Here is a 26,033-nt window from a genome sequence, read left to right on the forward strand (position 1 = left end):
AAGAAGAGGAATGCTTCTATGCACTTGGGAAGAACTGCTGTAAATGAAGAGTCCACTGACAGAAACTGAAATTCTAAAGGGTAGTGAAAATCTACCGCAGGACTTCATTGGTTGAGTTATAAGTCTCCTATTGGCTGAACTGTTACTAGGCAAGGAGGAATCTTTTCTTTCTCCTGCTGAGGTATGTATCACTTCCTGTCAGAGATACAAGGTACATCTTCCCATTCAGATCAGTAGTATGTGCTGAGTGACACGTGCAAGAGTTCTCTCTTTTAGCCTCCCAACTCCGTTTTAAATGAGGTTTCTGTTTATTAATATATATATGACAGAATGTTTCATAAATTCCTGTGAATTGACAGATGATAATACCCTTAATTTTACATCCACGCTACTCGAAGTGTGACCCATGAGCTGGCAGCATCAACAGTATCTTGGAGCTTTTAAGAAATGTAGAATCTCCAGCCTCACCCCAGACCTGCTGAATCAGAACCTGCATTAAACAAGAGCCCCAAGGGATTCATACGCATATTAAAGTTAGAGCAGTATGGCCTTACGCCACTCAGCCATCCATAAGAAAGTCTTCGTGAGAATTTAATACCTGCTAATGGTGACATAACCAGTCCATTGAAGTCCATCATAAAGGACTCATAATAGCAACAAGAATGCTACAGCATTTTGGAATTTTCAAAGCTCACTTTACGTCTGTTGTACTCACAGCTAACTAGTTAACTTTTTTAACCTGGCTTAGGTATTCACCTGTTATCTCATGCACTTAGTGTACAGGCAACTGGCTAGACAAGTGACAAAGAAGCCTGTCTCTCACACCTGGGTGTTCCTAGGCCACCTTCCAAAATCAAGGAAAGATTAGATAGTTCAGCCGCTGTTATTGGGTAATATATGCTCATTAGCTTATCTTTGCAATATGTCCAAAGCTTCTAGATTCTGTGGATGATAAATGAAAGGCAGCTTGCCAGATTACTGTAGCCTCAGGAAAACTTGCTTGGGTGGCCTTAGCAGCAGAAATGGATCTTTTAGATTTTCACTCTCCATTATATCAGCCTCTCTCACAAATGAAGAAGCCCCTTGCTGCAAATCAAGAGGAAAATTACCACATTTTGCCATGTATAATGCGCACTTTTTGCTCAAATTTTTGAGGGGAAAATAAGGATGTGTATTGTACATGGGTATGACTACATACCATGGGTATGATAATCCCATATATAATGCTCACAAAAAGCACGGGGGCACATTAACCACAGCAAAACACAGCACCATGTGAGCTTCAGTGTGTAAAGCCAAAGATAGAACCTGCAAATGTAGATTTCACTTTGCAAAGCCAAATAAAATGCAGCATGGTACCCGAGAGGTGCCCAAGGCCCATGCCAGGTGTGAGCAGAGTGGGCCCATAGTATCTGGAAGGTACCAAATCATTATTTACTGGATAAATAAATAAATCATTAACAAATAAGTGAAATAACTTGCTCTGGAATTTGTATCTCTTAGGCCAGTTTGCATTCCTAAATCCCTATGAATGAAATCTTTATACAGGTTTTTTTTACTTTCTTCTCACCTTATAACTGTGGGGATTCCACTGTGCAGAACATTGAAATCCAGACAAGACCATCATCATAAGATCACCAGCTATGGCGTTGGAAGTTTAAATCTGGTTTCCATCACTTCTAGGTTGTGTAATCTTCGGTAGTTACCTAACTTTTGGAGCCCATCTATCCTTCTTTGCAAAATAAGAGTAGTAACGCCTGGTCTACAACATTATTATGGAATTTAAAGAAGGTAACATCTGTGGAAGTTTGTAACATAATGTGGGTACATTCTAAGTCCCCAATAAATCACCGTATGTTTTTAATTCCTCACCCTCACCCTAGATGCATTGTTCTGGATTTGCCTAAACCTCACCCCTGTTCCTATGAGATTCAGTGTCTGCGGGTAATTTAAATCATCTCTTTCTATAAATTATTCTTAGAGGCAAGCACAGAGTTAGCTTTATTTTTCTACTTTCAAGTTCATTTGTTCATTCATTTGTATATTCATTCTAATAATCATGTCTTGAACACTTAGCAAGCATCAGACTTAATCCAAATATATCCAACTAGAAATAGGCTTCATTAAGAACAAATTCTGTAATGGGGGCCACAGTCAAAAGGCGTGCTGTTTGTTCTGCTCAGCATCCAAGTCCACCGACGTGGGCCATCCACTTATGATGCCAATGGAAATGGGTCCACAGCAGCTGTCACAGGACTAGACATATAACAATTCTCTTCATAATAAAACCTGTTTGAGTAGGAAATGACAGGTATATATCATGTCATATTTATGTCCATTATTTTCTCATTTTTTATTTTCTAGGGGAAAAAAGCTCCCATATTAGACTATCTGATTTAGAATAGGCTGTCTGTCAGAGTTTTTAAACTCCATTCGGTGAGAAGTAGCTTTTCCTACTTACAGGCTGAAGTCTTCAGGATGTTGAGCTATAAGTGCCTTGATTCTTCCTGAGCAAGTCCACAAAACACCACACTGATAACCACAACCAGTCATTTCATCCTGCTCAATGATGAGTTGTTTGTATCAGGTACTTTTATGGAACAAGACTCTCAAGTTCTACCAAACCAAAGCCACATGAATCAAACTGAGAAAACTAATACCAACAGTCTGTAGAGAGCTGGGACACTATTTTAGGTATGAGATTAGAAACAAAACTAATTTAGCCTCTGTTGCAAGTGACTTTATAACCTGTATATTTTGGGGAGGCAAACAACTAAAGAAAAAAAAGATCTAACCTACAAATTTTGTAGGTACTTTCAACAATAAAGGCTGGAAATGCAAGTGAAAAATAAGTCTCATAAAAAAGTTATACTTTCAATAATAAAATATTAAGTCCCAGGAACACAGGTTACGACAAAGATGTATACACCTAGTTTAGACGAGAGTTGTAGACTGAAAGGAGAAGATGGAATTTCCTATCAGAAGAGAGATAGTCAAGAGATCCAACGAAGGAGAAAGGTGATGGGACGTGGGAGCAGAGCCTGCGGCCTCTTTGAGATTGTGCAACTTCTCTGGATTTTAGGAAATAAGCATTGGAAAACACAGTCTGTCAAGTGTTTGAACAATGCTCAGAATTGTATTTCATCCTATTGAGCTGGTAACAGAGTTTCAAAGTGTTTCCCAGAGCCCCACAAACCTTAAACCTAGTGTAAATATGGCTGAGCCCTTGCTCATGACTCAGGTGAGTCACCTGCGTCCCCAGCTTTCTGCCAGGCCCAGAACAGGTGTTCTGTAAATATTTGTTCAATGGAGGAGGCCGAACTGGACTAGAAGTTTGTTCAGATGATCGTGTATCACAGGATTTTGGAATCAAGTGTGACTTTTTAGTGTGTGTGTGTGTGTGTGTGTGTGTTTCTCTAATAAAAAATAAACTAATAAAATAGACTTTATTTTAAAAAAGTCTCAGTGATAGTTTGTCACATTATTAAAACAGAAGATCCAACATCTAAATACTAAAATAATTTTTAAATATCATTTCAATCTAAATTCTATTTGCGATAATGAAATAAAAGCTAATTGTGAAGCCGGACGCCACTCCTCTGCCTCCCTCCAGTATTTCCCACTAAGAGAGCAAACAGACCAGTGCGGCTAGGAAATAAAACACAGCTTGAGAAATCCTGGGAATGAACCAATACTCTTTTTAAAATTATTTAATAAAGTTTTATTTTTAAAGACGTGCAGCTGCTGGGATGGTTGCTCATGTATCCCCACCAGCAGCTGGGGCACCGCCCCTTTGGCATTTCTGGTGTAAATGACTTGAGCTCTGTCCTTCAAGCTACTTGAATCGGTTCTTTACTAAGGAGCTCCTCAAGGCCTGCCCTGGCTGGGGGATCATGGATCTACAGTCCCTCAGAGACCACAGCTGGGGTTAGAAGCTCAGAGTTGGGAACTTCCTTCCAGAGTCTGTCATTTGTTGCTTTGTCAAACAAGAGTATTGGCTGACTTTCAGGAGTCTTTCTTCTTGTCGGCCTTGGGTGCCATAGAGAAGCTCGAAGGGCAGCTGCTGGCACCACTGCCTTGGTAGGATGTCAGATGAAAAGTAGCCAATACGATGGCTGGTTTGTGTGCCAGCAGCAAATGCAGAGACGTCATGGCGGGGCTACTTCCCCCACAGGGAGGAAGGGCTCTGGCTCTCTTACCGGACCAGAGCATATGTTAGCCAGTAGAAGAGAGTAAACACTGAACACCAAAAATGAACTATGGCCTATTGTAGAGACCCTGCCCAGTAGTAAAAAGGTGGCTCAATTAACATGAGAGTCTAACCCACCAGATCAGACCATTGACCTTAGCATATGATTAGAGAAGAAAAAGAAAAACCTCTCCCAAGTATCTCCTCTCATGGTGGGGGGAGGGAGTGGCTAGAATCACCTTCTCCATTGGTTGAGGCTGCCATGTGAGAAGGGAATAGATTAAATTTCTCTCCATGTAGTGTCAGAAGTACTGATCAAGATTCTATGTAGAAGTTCTACTTAGGGTCTCCTGAACTCATGGAGTAGAGTCACTAAAATTAAAGCAGGGGAAAGGGGAGAAAAGCTATAAAACAAGCCCCCAGGAAGGGCAAAAATGAAGTTAGTCATGATAAGCTAAATAGTCTCTCTCTTCTCTTCTCTTTCCTTTTTCTCTTGCTTATCAGCTCCATTCTTCTTCTTTTATCCAGCTTCCCACCCCTAACCCCCACCACCCACCCCACATAGGATGGCTTCCTCTGCTGGGAAGCAGATACTTCTCAGAACGCCAACTTGAAACAGTCTAAATGCAGACTTCAGTTCTCAAGTCCATTTGACCTTTTGGGTCCAGCATCTGTGATTAATTGACAGCTTTTCTCTGTGACATTTAATTCACGTCTCATCAAATCGGTGCATCTTTAGGTAACTAGGGAGGATATCTTGTTCTTGCATAAAGAAACCTCTCAGGAGTAACCTATAATGAGGCTTTTAAACATATGAGTCTAAAGTGGTTCTGAGCCCGGTGGACAAGAAAGGGGCCACATGCTAAACCTGACAAGCTCGGGGGAGGCCTGCGTGGTGGGCCTTACAAACTCAGAGACCTAAATTAACCACATAGGATGGTCTGAAATTAAAACTTCCTAACTAAAAGTGAGTCATGGTGGGTACTCTTGTCCTGGGCTGGTACCTTCCCTGACAAAAGTTAACCTTTACCTTAATCGAGCCCTTCTGTTGTCTTTTTGCGTCTACAATTACATACCTTTGGAAGATTAGAGCAATTTCTGTTTTCCAGGCCCCTCAGGGCACAATCACTGCCCTGGGGCAGAGGCCCAGAGCCCCTCATTTTTATTGTTATCCTGTTACCTACCCTGCACCCACCTATGTAAAAGAAGATTGTCTCTTCATTTTACTCTTTATCTGATCTCAGAGATTCCCCTGCTTTGCTTTCTCCTGCCTCCCTAATACGCCACCAATGAATTCCATGTAACTTCCTTCCATATCCTCCTCTGATTCCAATGCATAAAATGAGTGGTGAAACTGCCATTTCCCAGAGCATTTTCTCAATCCCTTGAAATTTTGCTTCCTGGCAAATGCTCCAGTTTGGCTCAAATAAACTCATAAAAGTCTCTACGGGTTTGGACATGTCTTATGTCAACCGCCTGATGCCAACATACTTGTATGGTGGGGGGTTTCCCCCGATACCACCAAACAATGTTCAGGACACCAGCTGGGTGTTCTACAATTTTACTCAATTCTGACACTACCTACCCAAAGATAGCATCAAATTCCACCAGTGAAGGAGCTCGGTCTACAGGACACCCCACCCCTCCTTCAATTCAGATACCAGTTGCAAGTTCATGTGCTTCTGAGGTTCTCATAAGCCATTGAGCTTGATTAATTTGGTAGAGCGGCTCATAGAACACAAACATTTTACTTGAGTGGCTCATAGAACACAAACTTACTAGATTATTGGTTTATTATAAAGGGATACAACTCAGAAATAGCCACAGTGAAGAGATGCATAGGGCCCATTCCAGGTGCACCACTCTATGGGGGGCTCTGCCTGCAGGGCCCCCATCCCCATCCCCACCCCCAGCCACCATGGATGAGAATAAGTCTACCAAGACATGATCTGCTTGGGGAGGAAAGGTAGCTGATCTCTCAAAGGAGAAGGGCCAAGAGCCTTTTCCTCAATGGGCTTTTATTGGGTTCAATTTGCACAGGAATACAGGTAAAGCTCATCAATCATTGTCAGGCAGTAAGGATCAAACAATAGATAACATTCAAAGAACTAGGAGGGCTTATTCTGAGTCAGGGTCAGTTAGCTAAAGGACCATAAAACTTTGGGAAACAAACACATTTCATGCTCAGACCCTTATCAGAGAATCAAGGGCATTCTTAGCAAAGCAGGTTTCACAGGGTTTTATGTATTCTTCTCAGGCCTGATAGCTCCGGGGAATCTGCCATTTCTAGCACAGGACTGCACCGCCCTCTGTCATTGTTTCAGGCTTAAATCAGGCAGGGGAAGTAAGGCAGCCAAGAGATTAGGAGACTTCTTGCAGACAGAATGAGGACTCAGGCTATGTCAAAGCTGAGGGGCAAGGGTCCATCACCCCCTTTTTCTATAGGCCCCCAAGTCCTTCCCTGAGGGCCTCTTTGTGACCATGCCTATCTTAGGTCGTCCCTCCCTTGAGGAATTTTACCCATCATTGGCTAACTGGTCAGGCTCAGGGCCAAGCAGGATAAAGTAAGGGGGGCAGAGGCAGCGCCCCTGTTAGGGAGATAAGCTTTGTCTCCTTAGTGGCTTAGGGTCCCAAGGTCTCTCACTCAGCCTTAGCCAAGGGGGTTTACAGCTTCTGAAACCAGTCAGGGCAGTTCCCAACACCACTCTTCCCAAATCTGCACGTGTTCACCAGACCAGAAGCTCTTTGAATCTGTCATTTTGGTTTTTATGGAGGCTTCTTCATTACATCAGCCTGACTGACTGATCCAACAAATCCTCCTCCTGGAGATTGGGGGGTGGGGCTGAGTGTTGCCTCACTAACATAACAAAAGATGCCTTTTTGGTTCTCTCCACTTGGGAAATTCCATGTATTTTAGGAGCTCTGTTCAGAAAAGGAACAAAGACCAAATGTATATTTCTTATAAATCAGCATAAAGTCATAAAATACTCACCTGACTTGGGTCCAATCAGGCAAAATGTGAGCACCGGGGGCAGCAGAAGCCAAAGGAATTGCTGTCACAGCGAGCAGTTCCGGGTGCATTCATTTGTTCTAGACCGAACCTTCTGTTCTGCCAAACCTGACAGAACAGAGCCGGCTTAACAGCAATGGCTTCCAGTTAATTACATTGACTGAGCAAAGTGTCCATTTTTTATTTATTTCCTCTTTCTCCTGATTCTTTCCTTACAGAGTAATCTATAAAGATCTAAAAACAAAAATTTATTTGAAGAAGGTCAATATTTAGTAAATGTAACAATTTTAACATGACTGCCAACATCTTTTCATGTGTCTAGCTTTTTCTATGTTGGATAAAATTATTGATTTGACCAAGTTGGTGCATAATAAATGATATTAAGTTATAACATTTACTTGTGTTTAACTTGCCATTTTAAATAAAGTTATTGCCGATAAAGATCATCAAGTTTTCTGTATTTTTAACAGATCTCAGTGAAATTTTATACATGAACAAAGACCGTACGAATAGGTTTCACTAGTTAGAGTTACCAGAACTATTAGTGTATTCAGTAGTCATGTCTCTCAAATCTATAAATATAGTAAAGTTCAATCAACTGTGCCAGAAAATAAGGTTCAAGTCAGAACAAAAAAGTCTGCTGTAAGCTTACTTTTTGTGGGCAGCCTTAGCAATATAATCCAAAAAATGGCAAATGGAAGGAAACAGTAATAAATAAACATAACTTAATTCAGTGTCCAACCCATAAAAGGTGCTCAGTAAATATCTGGCTGAATGATCACAGGGAAAATAACACAATGTAGGATATATAAGTATGTGTATATATAGAGGAACGTGTTTATATGTTCAAGGGATCCAAAAGATTATAAAATAAATAATGTTCAAATAGTTGCTGGAAAGGTGGGAAAGTCAAGGAAAATCATTTAGATCAACGTATGAATATCTTTATACTCCATTATTAATTAGAACTAATAGGAAATATTAAAATCCAAGAATAGTTACAGCTTTAAAGTATAGAGAAAGGAGGGAATTTTAATTAAATTTTGCAAATAATAAAAATGCTAGTATAAGTTGAAAAAATCAAGAACACTGAAAATATTTAAAATAAAGACAAAGTTAATTTATAAAGACAGAGCATTCCAACACAATAAAAACTAATAATGCAATAGCAGAGAAACATAACAGGAAGTCAGGAAGGAATTAGCTTCACAATAATAGATTTACAGAAAGAGAAAATGTCCAAACTACCATTAGGAAATTTCCTGGAGAAATGTGGGTTAACAGCTGAAAGTGACATTTATTTTATAGAAAATACACGCATCATCATCTGGCCTATGCATAAGAAAGATTTGTTTAGAGTTGACATTTGCTTTTTGTTGAATTCCTTAAGGAGAGCTAAATCTAAATAAAGATTTTCAACTTACGGTTTTTAAATTGTGTTTACAGTAATTAGTCTATGAGAGATGAAAGGTCAAAGAAGAAAAAATAACATTTAAATAATATGTATCTCTCCATCAAAGTGCTTCATGTTGTTCCAAGTCTTTTCAAACAATCTATAAGATGACACAGTATCAACAAAGATCAAAGAATGATATTATCTTCCTAAGTAAATCCCCACTCTTTTTTTTTTATATAAAAGAGAGAAAAAGTAAACATCATAGAGTTCTTCTAAGCTCACCAGAACTCTTAGCTTTAAAAATCAGGGAGTGGGATCTTTTTTTTCTTTTTGATTTTAGAGAGAGGGAAAGGGAGGGAGAAAGAGAGGGAAAGGGAGGGAGAAAGAGAGGGAAAGGGAGGGAGAAAGAGAGGGAGAGAAACATCTGTGTGAGAGAGAAACATAGACCCGAACCCACAACCTAGCCATGGGCACCGACCCAGAATTGAACTGGAGACCTTTCAGTTTGTGGGAAGATGCCCAACCAACTGAGCCACCGGCCGGGGTAAGGAAATCATTTTTATGAGGCAACTAATTCAATCTTTTTAAAGGAATATTAATGTATCTATGTCTCCATGAGTATAATTTGCTAATTTACATTTACAGTAAACACCGTATTTTATTAGTGGCCTGAAATGGTTAATGCTTTCCTCGTACCTGGCAGGTGCCTACTTTTCTGCCACACTTGATCTGGTCTCTACAGTGCAAACTCAAAATTGACTATAAAGGAACAAAATGAAACCTTATCTCCACCAACCAGGGTGATTCTAAACACGCTGACAATCATGCCAGACAAAAGGGACCTCATTTTACACTTACAGTCTAGGTCTAACATCACTTACAAATGCTTTGAAGCAACTAGTCCTTTGAATGTTCAAGGTTAAAGTGTTTCTGGGTAACTGCAAAACTAGCATTAAAGCAAAATGCATGTTTCTTTTTGGTTCTAAACAGCTGAGCAGAACCACACCTAATCCCACCAGCTGCAGAGCTCGACCGTCTCTGCATTTTTTAAGTAGTAAGAGGAATGAGGATCTGTGGTTGTATTCTCCCAGCCTCTGACTTTCTCAGTCTTCTGGATTGCCAGTGACTATCCAATAAATAGATGCCTGATGGAGGGGAGGGACAGAGGGACGGATGGAAGAAGGGAAGGAATTTTGCGGGGGGGTTTTGACAATTGTTTAGTTTTATTTCATAATCACAAACTTAACTCTGCAAACCAGCTAGACTTGGAAGGGGTCAGGAAAACATGAAACCCCATGAACTGAGTTGACAGCGTGAAGATTCTAGAACATCCCAAGCAGATGGGGGTGAAGGGGTGCTCTCCCAAGCTACAGAAGGATGGTCTGGTGGTTAAGATAAAGCACAAGCCAAATGTATTAGCATTGCCCACAGCCAGTAATGGTGATCTTCTTGCTAGTCCTGCCATTCCTGGGCCCATAGCGCTCCATGGCTGTCACAACATCCATGCAGTCTTTCACCTGGTGGAAGACCACCTGCTTGCCGACCAGCCACTCGGTCTTCATGATGCAGATAAAAAGCTGGGAACCACTTGTGTTGGGTCTGGCATTTGCCATGGACAAGATGCCAGGACCTGTGTGCTTCATGATGAAATTCTCATCATCAAATTTCTCCCCGTAGATGGACTTGCCACCTGTGCCACTGTGGCATGTGATGTCACCACCCTGGCACATAAATCCCGGAATAACTCTGTGAAAGCAGGAGCCTTTATAACCAAACCCTTTGTGCCCAGTGCTCAGAGCAGGAAAGTTTTCTGCTGTCTTCGGCACTTTGTCTGCAAACAGCTTGAAAGAGACATGGCCCAAAGGCTTGCCATCAGCAGCGATGTCGAAGAGCCCGGTGGGGTTGACCACGGCTGAGTGAGGGAAGGTGCGAGGCGGTGGTGGGTCTGCAAGGCCAGAATTTTGTGATTTAAAAGTACTTGAATTAGCTCAAAAATCTCTGAGCAAAACAAGCCAACCGAAGGTTATACAAATTGTCTGAGGCACAGTAGGCCAGCAGTCCCCCGCTTGTAACACAAGTGGACTTCCACCTGTTTTCTTGAGGCCTAAAGTTTCTCATATACAGTAAGGGCTTTAATGCCACAGCAGTTTAAATGTGAATTCCCTGAGCTGTTATGACTGAAGCTTCCTTTCACTTAGCAGTGCTTCTCAACCGTGATCAATGACTGGCCGTGTCACCGTTTGCCTGGGACGGTGCTGCTTGGCGTCTGTCATTCCAGAGTATTTATTAGTAGCAACATATTTCACTTTTAAAGTGTCCTGGTTTTAAATATACATAATTGATCTGGTCACTATCCAGTGACTAAATGCATTTGAAAATTCTGGCTATTAAAACCAGAGCTACCTGATGCCCTGGCTGCTGTGGCTCAGTTGGTTGGGTGTCATCCCACTAACCAAAAGGTTAGCTTCCTGGTCAAGGCACATGCCTGGGTTGCAGTTTTGGTCCCTGGTCAGAAGGCAATCAACAGACATTTCTCTCTCACATTGATGTTTCTCTTCCTCTCTCCCTCCCTTCCCCTCTAAATAAATAAATAAATGTTGAAAAAAAGTAGAGCTACTGGGGTCCTACCTCAAACCTCATAAATTAGGACCTCAGAAGGGCAGGCCCAGGAATAGGCATTTTAACAAGCACCCCTAAGTAATGGTTAGGATTACCAAAGTTTAAGAACCACTGCGTTAATACATAGCAGAGGGTATTAGATTTCAATGAGGAGATTCTAGACCAGTGGATGAAAACAAACAGGAAGAGGTGACATTAAGTAATATACCTAAAGCCACCAATATGGAATTCAGCTTATTTGGCAAGTTTCTTTAAGCCCTGTACCCACTGCCACCAGAACATCTGTCTTTGTGGCAGCTGCAGCAAGATGAGTAAAACAGTGTGGATATGAGGAAGCACAGGAGGGCTCCGTCTGGCTCCCGTGTGGACATTTGCTGTGACGCCCTGATTGCTGTAATTCCAAGTCCAAGTATCTTCACACCCTGTCCATCTGACCCATTCCCTCATTAGACCAACTATGCCCGGCTACCTATAAAAATGAATCATTTCTGACAGCTGTTTTTTATCCTTCCCCATGCCACCCTCTATAGATCCAAATTGTAACTTTAGAAAAATTAATATCATTATTGCAGTAATTCATGCTGAGTTTTTCCACCAAAGAATTAAGGAAAGGGGAAGAGCAGTGTACCCCATGGAGGAAGAGGTTCACCTGGAAGTCTTCTTTTCTTCTTGTAACTTTCTTCTTCACAACTACTTGGTGATTTTTTAGTTAAAATTGAGCAGCCCCATCCAGGATCGCCATATACAGGTATGCCCTGCTTTTGAAAGTTCGCATTATGCCACCTTGCCTTTATGAAATACTTGCTTTCACTAACTGAAAGAAATCCTAAGAGGATTTTCACTCTTACAAAAAAAAGGTGAAAAGTGAAAATAGCCTTTCGTGTTTTGCAGTGAACTGGTGTAGAGGCAGCTAGAGTGGCCCCGCCAAGCTACTTCCCAAGAACTACACTCAGCACCTCAGCATCAAGCCCCCATAGCTTTGAACTGAGTCTGTGAACATCTGTGCTTTATTTTGTGCATCCAATAGCAAAATGTGTCCCCAGGTGCCAGAAAAGCCTGAGAGAGTTCCTAAGAGTGTTACCCTTGGCATAAAACTGGATGCAATTCAGCATTTTCATCAAGGTTAACAAAATAAAGGCATTGTGTGTGTTTTGAATTTTGGGCCTAGAAATGCTCAAAAATTATTCCATATTAATTAATGGTAATTGCTTCTTTGCTTTATGCCATTTCAGTTTATGGAAGTTTTCATGGGATGCTCTACTTTCGGACAGCAAGGGAAACCTGAACGTAGGGAATCTTCAATTGCTATAGTTGTTAACTAATATTCTTTGGTTGCAAGGAACATAAAACAACTCTGGCTAACTTAGACAAAAATGGAAGATTATGAGAAGGATTCCAGAACATTTCATGGATTCTAAGGAAAGAGTGAAGGACAAAGGCTCATAATGCCAAGAAGTGGGAAGGCTCCAGGGCCTTGAGGAGCTTACAGATCTCTCTCTAGAATTTGCTGTGAATGCGACTTGGATGAAGTGGCTTCTCATCTCTCTGTCTCACTATTCCAAATGTTATTCATAAGGATGCAGTACATGGTCAGGTAGGAACTCCCAGACAGGTATCTATGGCCACATAGAGTCACATGATATCACATAGCACAGATGTGATCTTCAGAGCCTACATGATCTTCTGTGTTCAAAGGAATAATCTCTCTGAGAAAATTGAAATCACCATTTACCATATAGCTACCAAAATGCCACCAGTTACAATGCACCCTCTGGCTGCCCAGCATGCTCACACACTCACACACACACACACACACACACACACACCACATACCTTCCCCTTTCTGTATCCAAAATAAATGGCCATAACACATGATCCACCCACCCTCACACAACAGCAGTGGGAAACAACCAAAGTCATTTCCAGCCATCGCACTCGGAGGTGAGATATTGGCCTTCAAGTGCAGGACCTCTGGTTCATAGTCATTCCTCTTCAGTTCTGTCATAACCCCATCTCAATATTCCCCAGCCTAGGGACTACATGACCAATTCAACCATTACTTGGATAACATTATATACTCCTGAAAAAAGAGAAGGAAAAAAGTTATTATTATAATTCTCATCTAAAAAGGAAACATGAGAATCAGTAGTGTACTTAGTCAAGAAGTGTTGGTGCAAGCTACTGCCCTCTGTTCTGCAGGCATTCACGAGACTGCTGCTGACATGTGAGAGATTCCTTCGTTGTTTCTTCCGAGCTCTTCTGGCTTCCAGCCAGTACCCCAGCTTGCCAGGGATCTTTGCCCTGACTGCACAAAGAATCCAGCAAGTCCAGGTGGCAGTCTTAGCTACCAATTCAATAAACCCTGCATTTTTTTAACCATTGGAAGAAGCATTTCTCCACTGAGGATGGAATTCTTTAGGCTACAAGAGTTAAGTATTTTTAAAGAGTTAAAGCAAAACTTCTGAGAGTGAAGGAATAAGTGTAATTGCAAGAGGTGTCTTCACCTCTAGGTCCTAGGTTGCATTCCATTCTGTGAAAACAATATTAAATGTGTCGGTCACTGGTTTCGCTCATGTTTTGTGTTCTACAGCAAAGCACACCAATATCACAATACATCTTAGATGGTGTTGTGGCTAATTTCCAGTGTGGCTTCATTCCAGTGAAGCCTGACGTCATGAGGATGATTGGATATTATAAACAGTAAGGCCAGGCAGTCAGTAGCCGACTGCCTTGCCTGTGTCGCGATGCAGTAAGTTCATCATTCAGAAGCCATGCATGGAATCCTGCAATGCTTGCAGGGGTGTCCAAGCTTTTGGCATCTCTGGGCCACACTGGAAGAAGAAGAGTTGTCTTGGGCCACCCATTAAATACACAAACACTAGCAAAAACTGATGAGCAAAAAAAAGGTCCATGCATAACTTTCATGATATCCGCCACCACAGAGAAGCAAAAAAGTCCTCACATAATAACCCTAATTATGCAGCGGCCCTCTTGATAATCTTTTAAAATCGTCAAGCAGGTCCCAAATTTGTGATCACTAATATAGTAAATGTACATATCTAACGTAGTATAAAACTTAGTAGTAAAATTAAGTAGTGCTTTAAGTAAATTTACTATTTTGTGTTGGGCCACATTCATAGCCATATTGGGCTGCATGTGGCCTGCGGGCTACGGGTTGGACATCCCTGCTTTAGAGGCACATAAGCAGAGAAAGCAAATCCAAACCCATAAAAACTATTCATGATGATAAGTTGCTGCTCCTTCATGATAAAGGGGCATTCCCAACTCAAAATAACTGATCTGCCACAGAGTAGTAGACCAGGTGCCCTAGAAGTACATTGCTGGTCGCTGTTGCTAACAGTATAGGAATCAGTCTCGATTGTATTGTTGAGTCCAAGCACCACCTCCATTCTGTCCATCATAGTTGTTAGGTCCATGAACCAACAGACTAGCTGGAGAAGGAGAGTGACTGACTCCTATAGAAGGAATCATTTTTTTCCTAGTTACTAAGAGCCTCTTCTACAGTGATGGTCTCTTAACGTGCACTCACATAAACACAGATATTCTCATGGTCTGGGACTATTCTCAATAGTCCATCCACCCTTCTCTAAAACCTCCTAATCATCAATTCTCCAGTCTTGATCCTTCTAAGCCCCTGACGATCTAGTCAGGCCAGGACTGAAATTACCTCATATGTGCTGATTCAGGCTTCTCCATCTCTACGACATTGCCCCTGTCCCTACCAAGCTCCTTGCCCCAGAATACACACCATCGCCCAGGTCACCCTGGTCCCTCCCTCAGAGACATCTCTAACCTCCCCCTAATCCAGCAATGAAAGAGTTAATGTCTGGCACAACAAGGGGTGTTCAGCGCTAGATTCCAATTGCCTTACTTGTTACAGATTTGGATAGCACCTCTGTGCCAAATAATGAGCTCCAGAATTGGTGTAGATCCTGATCCTAGTGAAATAGACAATAAAATGTTTCCTTCCTTCCAAAGTGGACAATGCAATTACTTCTCAAAATTTAACATTGTAAGCATTTTCCTTCTCAATTGTAGTTCAGGGCCACCCTGAAACACAGGAATACTTCCTCTCGTCTGCCTGGTGCCAGCACATCATGCACAGCCATCTGTACACCAGGTTGAAGTTACTCTATCCCTGATCCACTCGTCATGGTTCAAGGCACAAGAAGGAAAGTAATATAGGAGTGCAGCTGTGTGCTCATTCAGTTTACCTGAGTCTTCAGGCTTCTCATAGGCTCGGCCTTCAAACATCCCTCCTCCTTCTCCCTCCACTGGATGTGGATGACAGCTGGGAATGCCTGGCTTTATGGCTAAGTGTCGGAGACAACACTGCTTTATGGGAGTTATCAAGGTAACGTGGACACCTTATGCCATATGGTTGATGATTCTGTCCCTGTGTGAGACTAGCCGCAAGCCAGGAGTCATTTCTCAAAATCAAGGGTCATCTGCTAAAGGGGCCTTTGCATTTTCTCGTTGGGGCTTGTCACGGGCTCCATGTCAGATGGGCCCCAGACAATTCCAGCAGCACTGGACCCGTGAGCGAACGGCCCGGGTGGAGCTGCCTGCCCTGCACAAGGGCCAGCTGCAGAGCCCCTGCCCACTTTGGGCCCCACTCCAAACTGGCAGCTATTGGGTGGCTGCCCAGAAAAAGTCAGTATATGACACCCAAAAGTGGCAATATCTTACCACATCTAAGATCCAAAGAGGCCTCAACTCACTATGCCTGGAAATTCTCATTTAAAACTTTGTGGATGAATGTTTCATTGCCTCATATAAATTATAAACTCAGTATTTTTAACATCAAAGTGCTAAAATGTCAAAGTGCCACTCTATTATAGTAATCAAATTTGGTGATTATATTTCACCCAATTAATTTCATTCATTCATTCATTCATTCCTTATTTAAACCCCATCTACTTAGAGAAGGGATTGAAAGTGTTCTATTATGTCTCATTATTGCTTTTCCTTAATAAAAAATGGTAGCAAGAAGTTGCAGAATAAGACAGAATTTTATAATACTCAGGTGAGTTCATCACTTAGCTACATTTACTATGTTATGAATCTATATGCAGAAATCTGCCATATTTGTAAAACTATTTAAGGACAATTCAAAAGCTCTTAGAATGTGTAGCTCTTGTGTGAGACAAGCAGAATAAAGATTGCCTCGCCTAAGCAGGAAATCATCCTTTGCTAAGTTCTTTGGAGGCCATCTTAGCCAAGACTTTCAAATGTAAAATGTCTATCAGAAAAAAAATTTAACAACACCTTGGGGGTTGAGGCAGCAGTGGGAGAAACTCCCAGCCTCACAGGAGAGTTCATTGGAGAGACCCACAGGGTCCCAGAATGTACTAAAGCCCACCTACCTGGGAATCAGCACCAGAAGGGCCCAATTTGATTGTGGGTAGCGGAGGAAGTGACTGAAAGCCAGCAGAGAGTGGAGCAAGCAGCACTGTTCCCTTTCAGACTGCTCCTGCACATACAGCATCACAACGCAGCAACGTGGGTTGCCCTGCCCTGGTGAAAACCTAAGGCTCCACCCCTTACTATGAAACAGGCACACCAAGATAAAAAAAAAACAAAAACAAAAACAAAAAAAACCATGGCCCAAATGAAAGAACAGATCAAAGCTCCAGAAAAAATACAACTAAGCAACGAAGAGATAGCCAACCTATCAGATGCACAATTCAAAACACTGGCAATCAGGATGCTCACAGAATTGGTTGAATATGGTCACAAACTAGAGGAAAAAATGAAGGCTATGAAAAGTGAAATAAAGGAAAATGAACAGGGAACCAACAGTGATGGGAAAGAAACCAGGACTCAAATCAACAGTTTGGAGCAGAAGGAAGAAAGAAACATTCAACCAGAACAGAATGAAGAAACAAGAATTCAAAAAAAATGAGATGCTTAGGAACCTCCAGGACATCTTTAAATGTTCCAACATCCGAATCATAAGGGTGCCAAAAGGAGAAGAGGAAGAGCAAGAAATTGAAAACTTATTTGAACAAATAATGAAGCAGAACTTCCCCAATCTGGCAAAAGAAATAGACTTCCAGGAAGTCCAGGAAGCTCAGAGAGTCCCAAAGAAGTTGGACCCAAAGAGGAACACACCAAGGCACATCATAATTACATCACACAAGATTAAAAATAAGGAGAGAATCTTAAAAGCAGCAAGAGAAAAGGAAACAGTTACCTACAAAGGCATGCCCATAAGACTATCAGCTGATTTCTCTAAAGAAACCTTACAGGCAAGAAGGAGCTGGAAAGTATTCCAAGTGATGAAAAGCAAGGACCTACATCCCAGATTACTCTATCCAGCAAAGCTATCATTTAGAATGGAAGGGCAGATAAAGTGCTTCCCAGATAAGGTCAAGTTAAAGGAGTTCATCATCACCAAACCCTTGTTATATGAAATGTTAAAGGGACTTATCTAGGAAAAAGAAGATCAAAAATATGAACAGTAAAATGACAACAAACTCACAGCTGTTAACCGAACCTAAAAACAAAAACAAAAACAAACTAAGCAAACAACTAGACCAGGAACAGAATCACAGAAATGGAGATCACATGAAGGGTTATTAGCAGGGGAGTGGGGGGGAGGGGGAAAAGGTACAGAGAATAAGTAGCATAAATGACAGGGAATAAGTAGCATAATAGACAGGGAATAGACAGGGGGAGAGTTAGAAATAGTATAGGAAATGTAGAAGAAGCCAAAGAACTTATATGTACGACCCATGGACATGAACTAAAGGGAGGGAATGTGGGTGTGCAGGGCAGAGAGGAATAAAAGGGGGGAAATGGGACAACTGTAATAGCATAATCAATAAAATATATTTAAAAAATAAAATTAAGTTAAAACAAAAAAAGAAAAAAAAGAATTTTTTCTAAACAAATCACTCTTTTGTCTATTCCCTTTAGCAAAAATCAGAAATAAATAAACACCTATGTTCCTATGAAACTTTTTTCAGTGATTTTATCATAAGTTGATTCTGAGTGCACCCAAAAAAGGGCTTCATTTCTGCAAGTGTTTATTGATTATCTACCACATGTAGGTTCTGTGTGAAACCATAGGCAATAAGCCATCACAATATACGGTCTAGTAGGGGCTACAAATAAGCAGTCAGAAAATTACAGTGTAGTTTGATATGTTCTAAGACAGGACTTACAAGAAGGTGCTGTGGTCTTGTGGATCAGGAAAACTTTCCGAAGAAAGTGATATCTAAGCTGAGGCCTAAAGGGAAAAGGAAGTAGGAGCCACACTGATCAAGAAGCTAGAACATGAAGGAAAGAGCGTGTGTTCTGGGCAGGGCAAGCGTTATGCGTGAAGACCCAGAAACCAGAGAGCGTAGTGTGCCTGGGTACCAAAGGCAGCTCAGTAAGTGTGGCTCTTAGAGTTGGGGCAGTGGTGACGGCAGTAGTGAGAGAATAATGGAAACATATATGTGGTGGACACGGTTTCTTGCCCAATTCCCTTTCTCAAATAACAGAATCTCAGAAAGTTGGCACAGATCCATTGATTTAAGGAATTCTAGGGAATGAATGAAGGTAAGTTCACTTTAATTAGCATCAGAGTTTTTGGCCAATTAGCTCTAAGAAGTCAGTTGAAGTTTCCCTGAAGTCAGCCGAACGTTTTTGGGCTAAGATCAGACTCTCCCAAAGAGAAAGCTGTCGCCCCTTTCTCTGTCTGGAATGCTCACATAAGCCTTAGAAATAAATGGCCTAGAAGAAGCTGCTACAGCCACCTTGTGATCAAGGAAAAGACTCAAAGAATTGCGAAGAGCTGACCAAGGCACTAGCCTTTAGTTGAGCTAATAAACTATCCCTGGAACTATCTCGGTCTACACTTCTTGGTGTGTGAGAGAATGAAATGTCTTTATTACATAAGTCTGTTTGCCAGTGTTCTGCACTTGCAGCTGGGCATCTCCCGAAGGGTTATACGAAGACTGAATTGATAAGCGGGGGTCATAGCATGAAGGGCCTTACAAGCTATTCTAAATCAAGGCCCTTTTGTTTGCTTGTGACAAACACCTATTTCCAGCTGGCTTAGGTGAAAGGGGAGACATTATAAGAATGTACTGGAGTATCCCATGTGGTGCAAGGAAATGTGGAACAAACAACTTGTGTAAAGACAGACTACAGCCAAGGTTTAGGGACAACTCGAACCAGGGCTTCTAGTACCACCAGCCGGTTGCTCCCTGTCTCTCATCCATGCTTCTCCCCATGGGTTGGCTATGTGCTTTCTCACTGTCGACTGGGTTCCAGCACACGGTGAAAACATGGCCATTGACAGCTCTTGAACTTCTCCTCCTTTAGCTTCCACTCCCAGGAAGGAAATGCTCCCTCCAATATTAAATTTAAGAATCTCATTTCCATAAATAAAGCAGTTGTTCCGGGTGGCCAGAACAACAGATAACCACTGCACAGGGGACCAACAGGTGATAAGCAAATCGAGAGAAATAATTAAATTTGTCCTGTAGAAAGATTGCCAAAGCCTCAGGCTAGAGAATGGATTGGGAGGGTAGCTCAGGGGGGAGGGGCAATCACCAAAATTCATGGGAGAAGTAAGAGTGTTTAAACAGAGGTAGAGATGGTACAGGTAATTTTAAAGCTCTTATCTAGCCATTGCAGTTAGTCCCTTTCGAATCCCAGTAGAGAACACAACTTGTCTCTGGGAGAAGGGGGTGGGAGGAAAGGAACAAAGAGCTGTACATGTGACTGCAGTTTTAAGCAAAGGTTTTGTAAAAAGATTAATCAATTTGCCCTCTTTTATCATAATTAACCTTTTTAAGTTCTGTTTTAAGATTCTACTGACTTCAAGTACTGCTGAAGCTAATGCTTTATTCAATACTGACTTAACATAAAAATCAATGAGCAATTCACGAGTTTCTTTAAGACAGAAAATACCAAAAATGAAAAGCCAATGATCCATACTTCTGCGTTCTTACCAACCCAACATATTTTACTGTGTGCTGTGCAGAAAGAACAGTTTATCTGAAATCAAAGGCAGACGATGCCTCAATGTATCACAATGCTAGGAAGTGGAAGTAAACGTTTGCAAATAAAAGCACAGTCATGAAACTAAAGATGGGCCAAATACAATCACACATAACAGGGAAAATAGTTAACCCAAGTAAATGATCAACTGTGGTATCGGAACAACCTGATGAATTGGGGGATTGAAGTGATACTGATACGATTTCAGATATAGGATTTTTTTTCTTTTTTGGCATCTAGGTCTGTTTTAGATGGATGTTTCTTCAAGAGTAGACCACAAACCCACAAACTAAGGAAAAAAGATAACAGATGGGAAGAGGTCAGAATGAGGAGGGGAGGAAAGACAGAAAATGAGAAGAAAAAGGAGTATTTCCTCAATGTAAGTCAGTAAGTATTTACTGCATCTTCCCTGGCGCGGGCCCCATGCCGAGACTGGCAACAAGGGTTGACAGGCTGTGCTGCTGCAAACACACCTGTTGACTGGACTGTCGGAGGGGCCAGTGTGAGAATGTGACTGATGGCAGACCCTTGAGCTGGGCTCAGGTAGTCAGAGGCTCCTTACCCTCTCCCTGCCCTTGGAATGTGTGCTGTGCCCACCTTTCCCACAGTGGAAGCTACTTCAAGGGCACACAGAGTTTCTTACAGAGTTTTGCATCTGGATCTCATGATCCCTTCCTTAGTATTCTCTACCTTCCCAAAGCTACACCAGCCTCTTGGATCCATAGATCCGTTGGCTTTCAAAATTTAGCGTACATCAGAATAACTCAAAGAGATAGCTTAAAATGCAGAATCCTTGGCCTCCACCCGAAGGTTAATCTACTAGGCCTGAGATGGAGTGTACACTGAAGCACACCGAGGTTGAAGAACCACAGCCCCAGAGAGACAGATTCCAGACCAGCAGGGGAAGCTGCAAATTATAAAATACAGTATGTACTCTGTAAAAAAGCCAAGTATTACCAAAGAGTGTAAGTGAAAATTCAACCTTCCTTCACCTCCAACCTCACTCAGCCAAAGAAAAAGATCACTCCCCTGAGACAGCCTCTGTTAGCATTTTAGTAAATGTCTTTAGAAACCTATAATTTAATGTAAAATATTTTAAAAATACTTAAATAGAATTATATTTCATGCTGTGTTGTGCAAGCTGCTCTTTTCACTTGTATAAAATCTTGACCTCATTTCTTTTTAGCAGCTATCAGTGTTTAATATGTAAGTGTACCGTAATTTAGTTAAACAATCTTTCTTGGAGATGGACAATTGATTGTTTTCAAAGTTGTTTTATTTTTTTTTATTGTTCAGTTACAGTTGTCCCCATTCCCCTCCTCCACCTATTACTCTCCCCTGCCCTGTCCAACCCTTGCTCCCAAAGACAACGCCCTACCCATTGTCCTTGTCCAGGGGTCCTTTGTACATGTTCCCCTCCCTCCTCTCTGGTCCCTGTCAGTTTTAATGTTATAAAGTGTCATGATGCTCATTTTCGCATGTTCACTTTTGTACACTCACCTAAGTATTTCTGCATGAAAATATCCTAAAAGTGGAAATGCAGAATCACAAGTATATACAGTTAACATTATGCATGTATTGCCAAATTGCCCTATGTAAAGTTGCATAAATTTTTTGTTTCTAACCTAAGCCATTATCAATAGATGAATGGATAAAAAAGTTGTGGTGTATATATAATAATAGATATACATGTGTGCACATACATATACGCACGCATACACACATAAACATATGTGTAATTTAGCCATGATTAATGAGGAAATCCTATCATTTGTGACAACATGGATGGACTTGGAAGGCATTATGCTAAGTGAAATAAGTCAGAGAAAGACAAATACAGTGTGATGTCACTTATATGTGTAATCTAAAATAACAAAAAGCAAAAAACAAAAAAACACCAAACTCATAGAAAAAGAGATCGGATTAGTGATTATCAGAGGTGGGGTGAGGGAGGGGCAGTTGGAGAAAGGTAATCAAAGGTACACATTTTGTAAGAGAACTAACTACTCGGGATGCAATGTGCGACATGATGATGATAGTTAACGCTGCCGTGTGACCTATAGGAAAGTTGTTGGAAGAGCAGGTCCTGAGAACAGCCATCACAAGGAGAAATTTTTTCCTTTTTTAATTACATCTGTATGAGATGATGGATGTTTACTAAACCTATCATGGTAATCATTTCCCAATATAAGTAAATCAAATCGCCTTTGTACAACTTAAAATTATACAGTGGTGTGTGTCACTTATTTCTCAATAAAACTGGAAAAGAAAGTTTTTGTCCTATCCTCACTTTATGAGGGTCCGTTTCCCAAATTCTCATTAACTCTGAGCATTTTAGCATTTTTGTTTTTCATCTTTACCAATACGATAGGTGAAAATGTTTTTAAGTTGAAAAACTTTAATCCTCACCTGAGGACATTCTCTTCATTGCTTTTAGAGAGAAAGGAAGGGGAGAGGAAAACATCAATGTGAGAGAGAAGCACTGATTGGCAGCTTCCCACACAGGCCAGGACTTGGAATTGAACTCACAACCTTTTGGTTATGACACTCCAACAAACTAAGCCACATCAACCAGTGCTTAAGTTGAAAATTTTTTATTGAAAAATTGTATTTTTAAATTTTTATTATTTCAGTGTCTTATAAATTGTCTGTCCTTGACTTTTGCCCACATTGCAGTGGGAGTGTTCATGAGAACCCTTAATATAGAAATATCCAGACTCCCCGCCCTACTAAATAGTAGTAATACACATAATATATATTAATCAAGAAAATAAAAAATGCAAGGTTACTATTAATTCATTAATGGAGGGACTTCTACTTCTTATTAAGATGAAATAACAGGCGCCAAATGTATGCTCCCACTTAAAATAAATAAAACAAAATACAACTCAAAATATTGGACACTAGGAAATAATATTTATCCTTCTTTCCCTCCACTCAAGCCGCTGACACCTGATTTCTTTTATTGTCTCTCTCATTTTGCCTTTTCCGGGATGTCACATACCTGGAATCACACTTTACGTTACTTTTAGACTGGCTTTCACTTACCAATATACTTTTAAGCTTCCTCTATGTCTTTTCATGGCTTAATAGCAAATTTCTTTTTAACATTGATTAATATTCCACTGTGTGGATGCACCAGTTTATCTATTTACTTGTTGAAGGACATCGTGGTTGCTCCCAATTCTGGGCAATTGTTAAAAAAGCTGCCATAAATATTTATGTGCAGCTATAAATATTTGTGTGCATGTTTTTGGGTTGACATGCTTTTAACTCACTTGGGTAAATGCCAGGAATTGCAATTGCAGGATCGTACAGTAAGAGCTGGACCTTTTGCATTCCCACCAGCAGTAAATGAACATTCCTTTTGCTCTCCATCCTCATCAGTATTTGGTGTTTTCAATGTTTTTGATTTGAGCCATTCAAATAGGTACACAGCGGTATCTCATTGTTTCAATTTGCAATTCCTTAATGATATGATATGAAGCACATTTTTATATTATTTCCCATCTGTATGTCATCTCTAGTAAGGTGTTTGCCCAGAATTTTGCCCATTTATTAATTGGGTTGTTCATTTTCTGATTATTGAGTTTTAAGATTTCTGAAAGATGTATATTTTAGAAAACAATAATTTCTTAAAGATTATATTTTAGATAAAGTTCTTTATCAGATAAATTTCCTGAAAGTATTTTCTCCCAGTCTGTGGTTTATCTTTTTTTTAAGATTTTATTTTTTTATTTTTAGAGAGAGGGGAAGGGAGGGAGAAAGAGAGGGAGAGAGACATCAATGTGTGGTTGTCTCTCACACGCCCCCTACTGGGGACCTAGCCCACAACCCAGGCATGTGCCCTGACTGGGAATCAACCCAGCGACCCTTTGGTTTACAGGCTGGCACTCAGTCCACTGAGCCACACTAGCCAGGGCTGTGGCTTATCCTTTGACAGTGTCTTTTCCCGAACAGAAGTTTTAATTTTTAAGTTCAATTACCCATTTTTACTTTCATAGATTGTGCCTCGGTGTAGTATCAAAAGAGTCTTCACCAAACCCAAGATTGTCTAAATTTTCTCCTATGTTACCCTCTAAGTTTTGTAGTTTTGCATTTTACATTTAGGCCTATAATCCATTTTGAGTTAATTTTTGTGGAAGGTATAATATAAGGTCAGTGTCTAGAAGCATTTTCGGGCATGTGAAGGTCCAGGTGCTCCTTCACCATTTGTTGAAAAACCGATCCTTTCTCTGCTGAATTGCCTTAACTTTTTGTGAAAGAGCAGATGATTATCGAATTTCTGCCTCTGTTCCATTGATCTATTTGTCTATTCTTTTGCCAATACAACACTGTCTTGATTACCACAGCTTGAGAGTAATTCTTGAAGTCAGGTCATGTCAGTTATTTGACTTTGTTTCTCTCCTATAATACTGTGTAGCTATTCTTGTGGCTGAAATTTTTCACAGGATGATTAAAACTATAAATTCACAGCTCCAAGTTCAATAACCCTCTCCCCTCCCCAAACTCCAGCAACATGATAATCGAACTTCTTTAAATTAATGATAAGGGGGACAGAAGTCTTTAAAAAGCAGCCAAGCGGAGGGAATGACACAGAGGACCAAAGATAAGAATGACATATTTTGAGCCTGGAACAATGCAAGATAGAAGCAAGGTTGGAATTATATTTTTAAAGTATTGGAAAGACGTCAACCTAGAGTTCCTTACCAATGAAAAAATATTACAAAACCAAGGTGAAGTAACCTTTTCAGATGTACAAAACTGAAAGATTTATCACCAACATACCTACATTTCAAGAATTTTGTTTTATGATCACATCATATGTATTTTTAAAATTGTAGTATGTGTCAAGCAGGTGTTTTATCTGCAGCATTAATTGCTAGAGATTCAAATCCCGCAATTGTTTGCATTAATACCAAACCCATCATGGTGCTGTGACCCAGGGATTGTTTTAAAATATAAACATGAGAAATGAAGAGCTAATCCAACATCATGGAGCAGGTGGCTTAATCACAATAAAAGCTGGGCTATAATAATACCGGAAGACGTAGCGGGTTAAACAACATTGAACCGTATTTCCTTTTCATAAAACAGTACACTCAGGAGAACGAGGGCAGTACAGCGGATCAGGTGGTCAGGGATCCAGGCTCCTTGCTACCCCCTAAGTATTGCCCTTACCTGCATGCTCAAAAGTGGTCCAACCAGCGGCAAAGGGGGAGAGCAAAGGTGAAGGTGTGCTTCTTTCAAGGGCATGACCCCAAAATTATATGTGTGTCTTCCAGTCCCATCCTACTGGCCAGAACCTGGTCACATGGGCACACCTTGCAGCAAAGGAAGTTAGAAAATATAGCCAATTGCTGTGTAACAATGTACTCAGCTGAAGTTTATATTACTGTAGGAAAAATGGAGGAAAAGTATTGGGAAATAATTACCATATTTTGCTGTGTAAAATGCACACATTTTTGCCCCAATTTCTGAGGGAAAAGTAAGGATGTGCATTATACATGGGTAGCACTAATTCTATATCTACCTTCTATGATGCATAAATATTGTAAATTTGTTACTTGTACATAAAATGTCTTGTACCTTGTATCTGTTCTTGTGTTTTGTAATTATTTGTTACATAAAACTTTTTATACCATAATATGTTAAAAATAAATGCTAAAATTCCTTTATAGTGCAATAAAAAACAAGTATCCAAATGTAAAGAAATAAAAATTGAATTAAAAAATTAAAATTAAATATTTTTTCCCTGAATGTTTGGGCCAAAAATGTGGCTGCGCATCATACATGGTGAA

The 26,033-nt window shown here is 40.6% G+C and overlaps 1 protein-coding gene and 1 long non-coding RNA gene across 2 annotated transcripts; both read right to left on the minus strand.

Moving 5' to 3' along the window:
* Positions 1–868: 868 nt before the first annotated feature.
* Positions 869–25,778, minus strand: LOC139440973 (uncharacterized). Its single transcript, XR_011651309.1, has 3 exons — positions 25,414–25,778; positions 7,182–7,433; positions 869–2,289 (listed from the first exon to the last, which is right to left on the minus strand). It is a non-coding gene; the product is annotated as an uncharacterized lncRNA (long non-coding RNA).
* On the minus strand, positions 9,807–10,403 carry LOC112319816 (peptidyl-prolyl cis-trans isomerase A-like). The gene has a single exon (XM_053926649.2). It carries the CDS (start codon positions 10,323–10,325, stop codon positions 10,011–10,013), a length of 315 nt encoding a protein of 104 aa, XP_053782624.2. The 5' UTR covers positions 10,326–10,403; the 3' UTR covers positions 9,807–10,010.
* Positions 25,779–26,033: the final 255 nt, after the last annotated feature.

This window comes from Desmodus rotundus, chromosome 6, assembly GCF_022682495.2.
Source record: "Desmodus rotundus isolate HL8 chromosome 6, HLdesRot8A.1, whole genome shotgun sequence".
NCBI classification, from domain to species: Eukaryota; Metazoa; Chordata; class Mammalia; order Chiroptera; family Phyllostomidae; genus Desmodus; species Desmodus rotundus.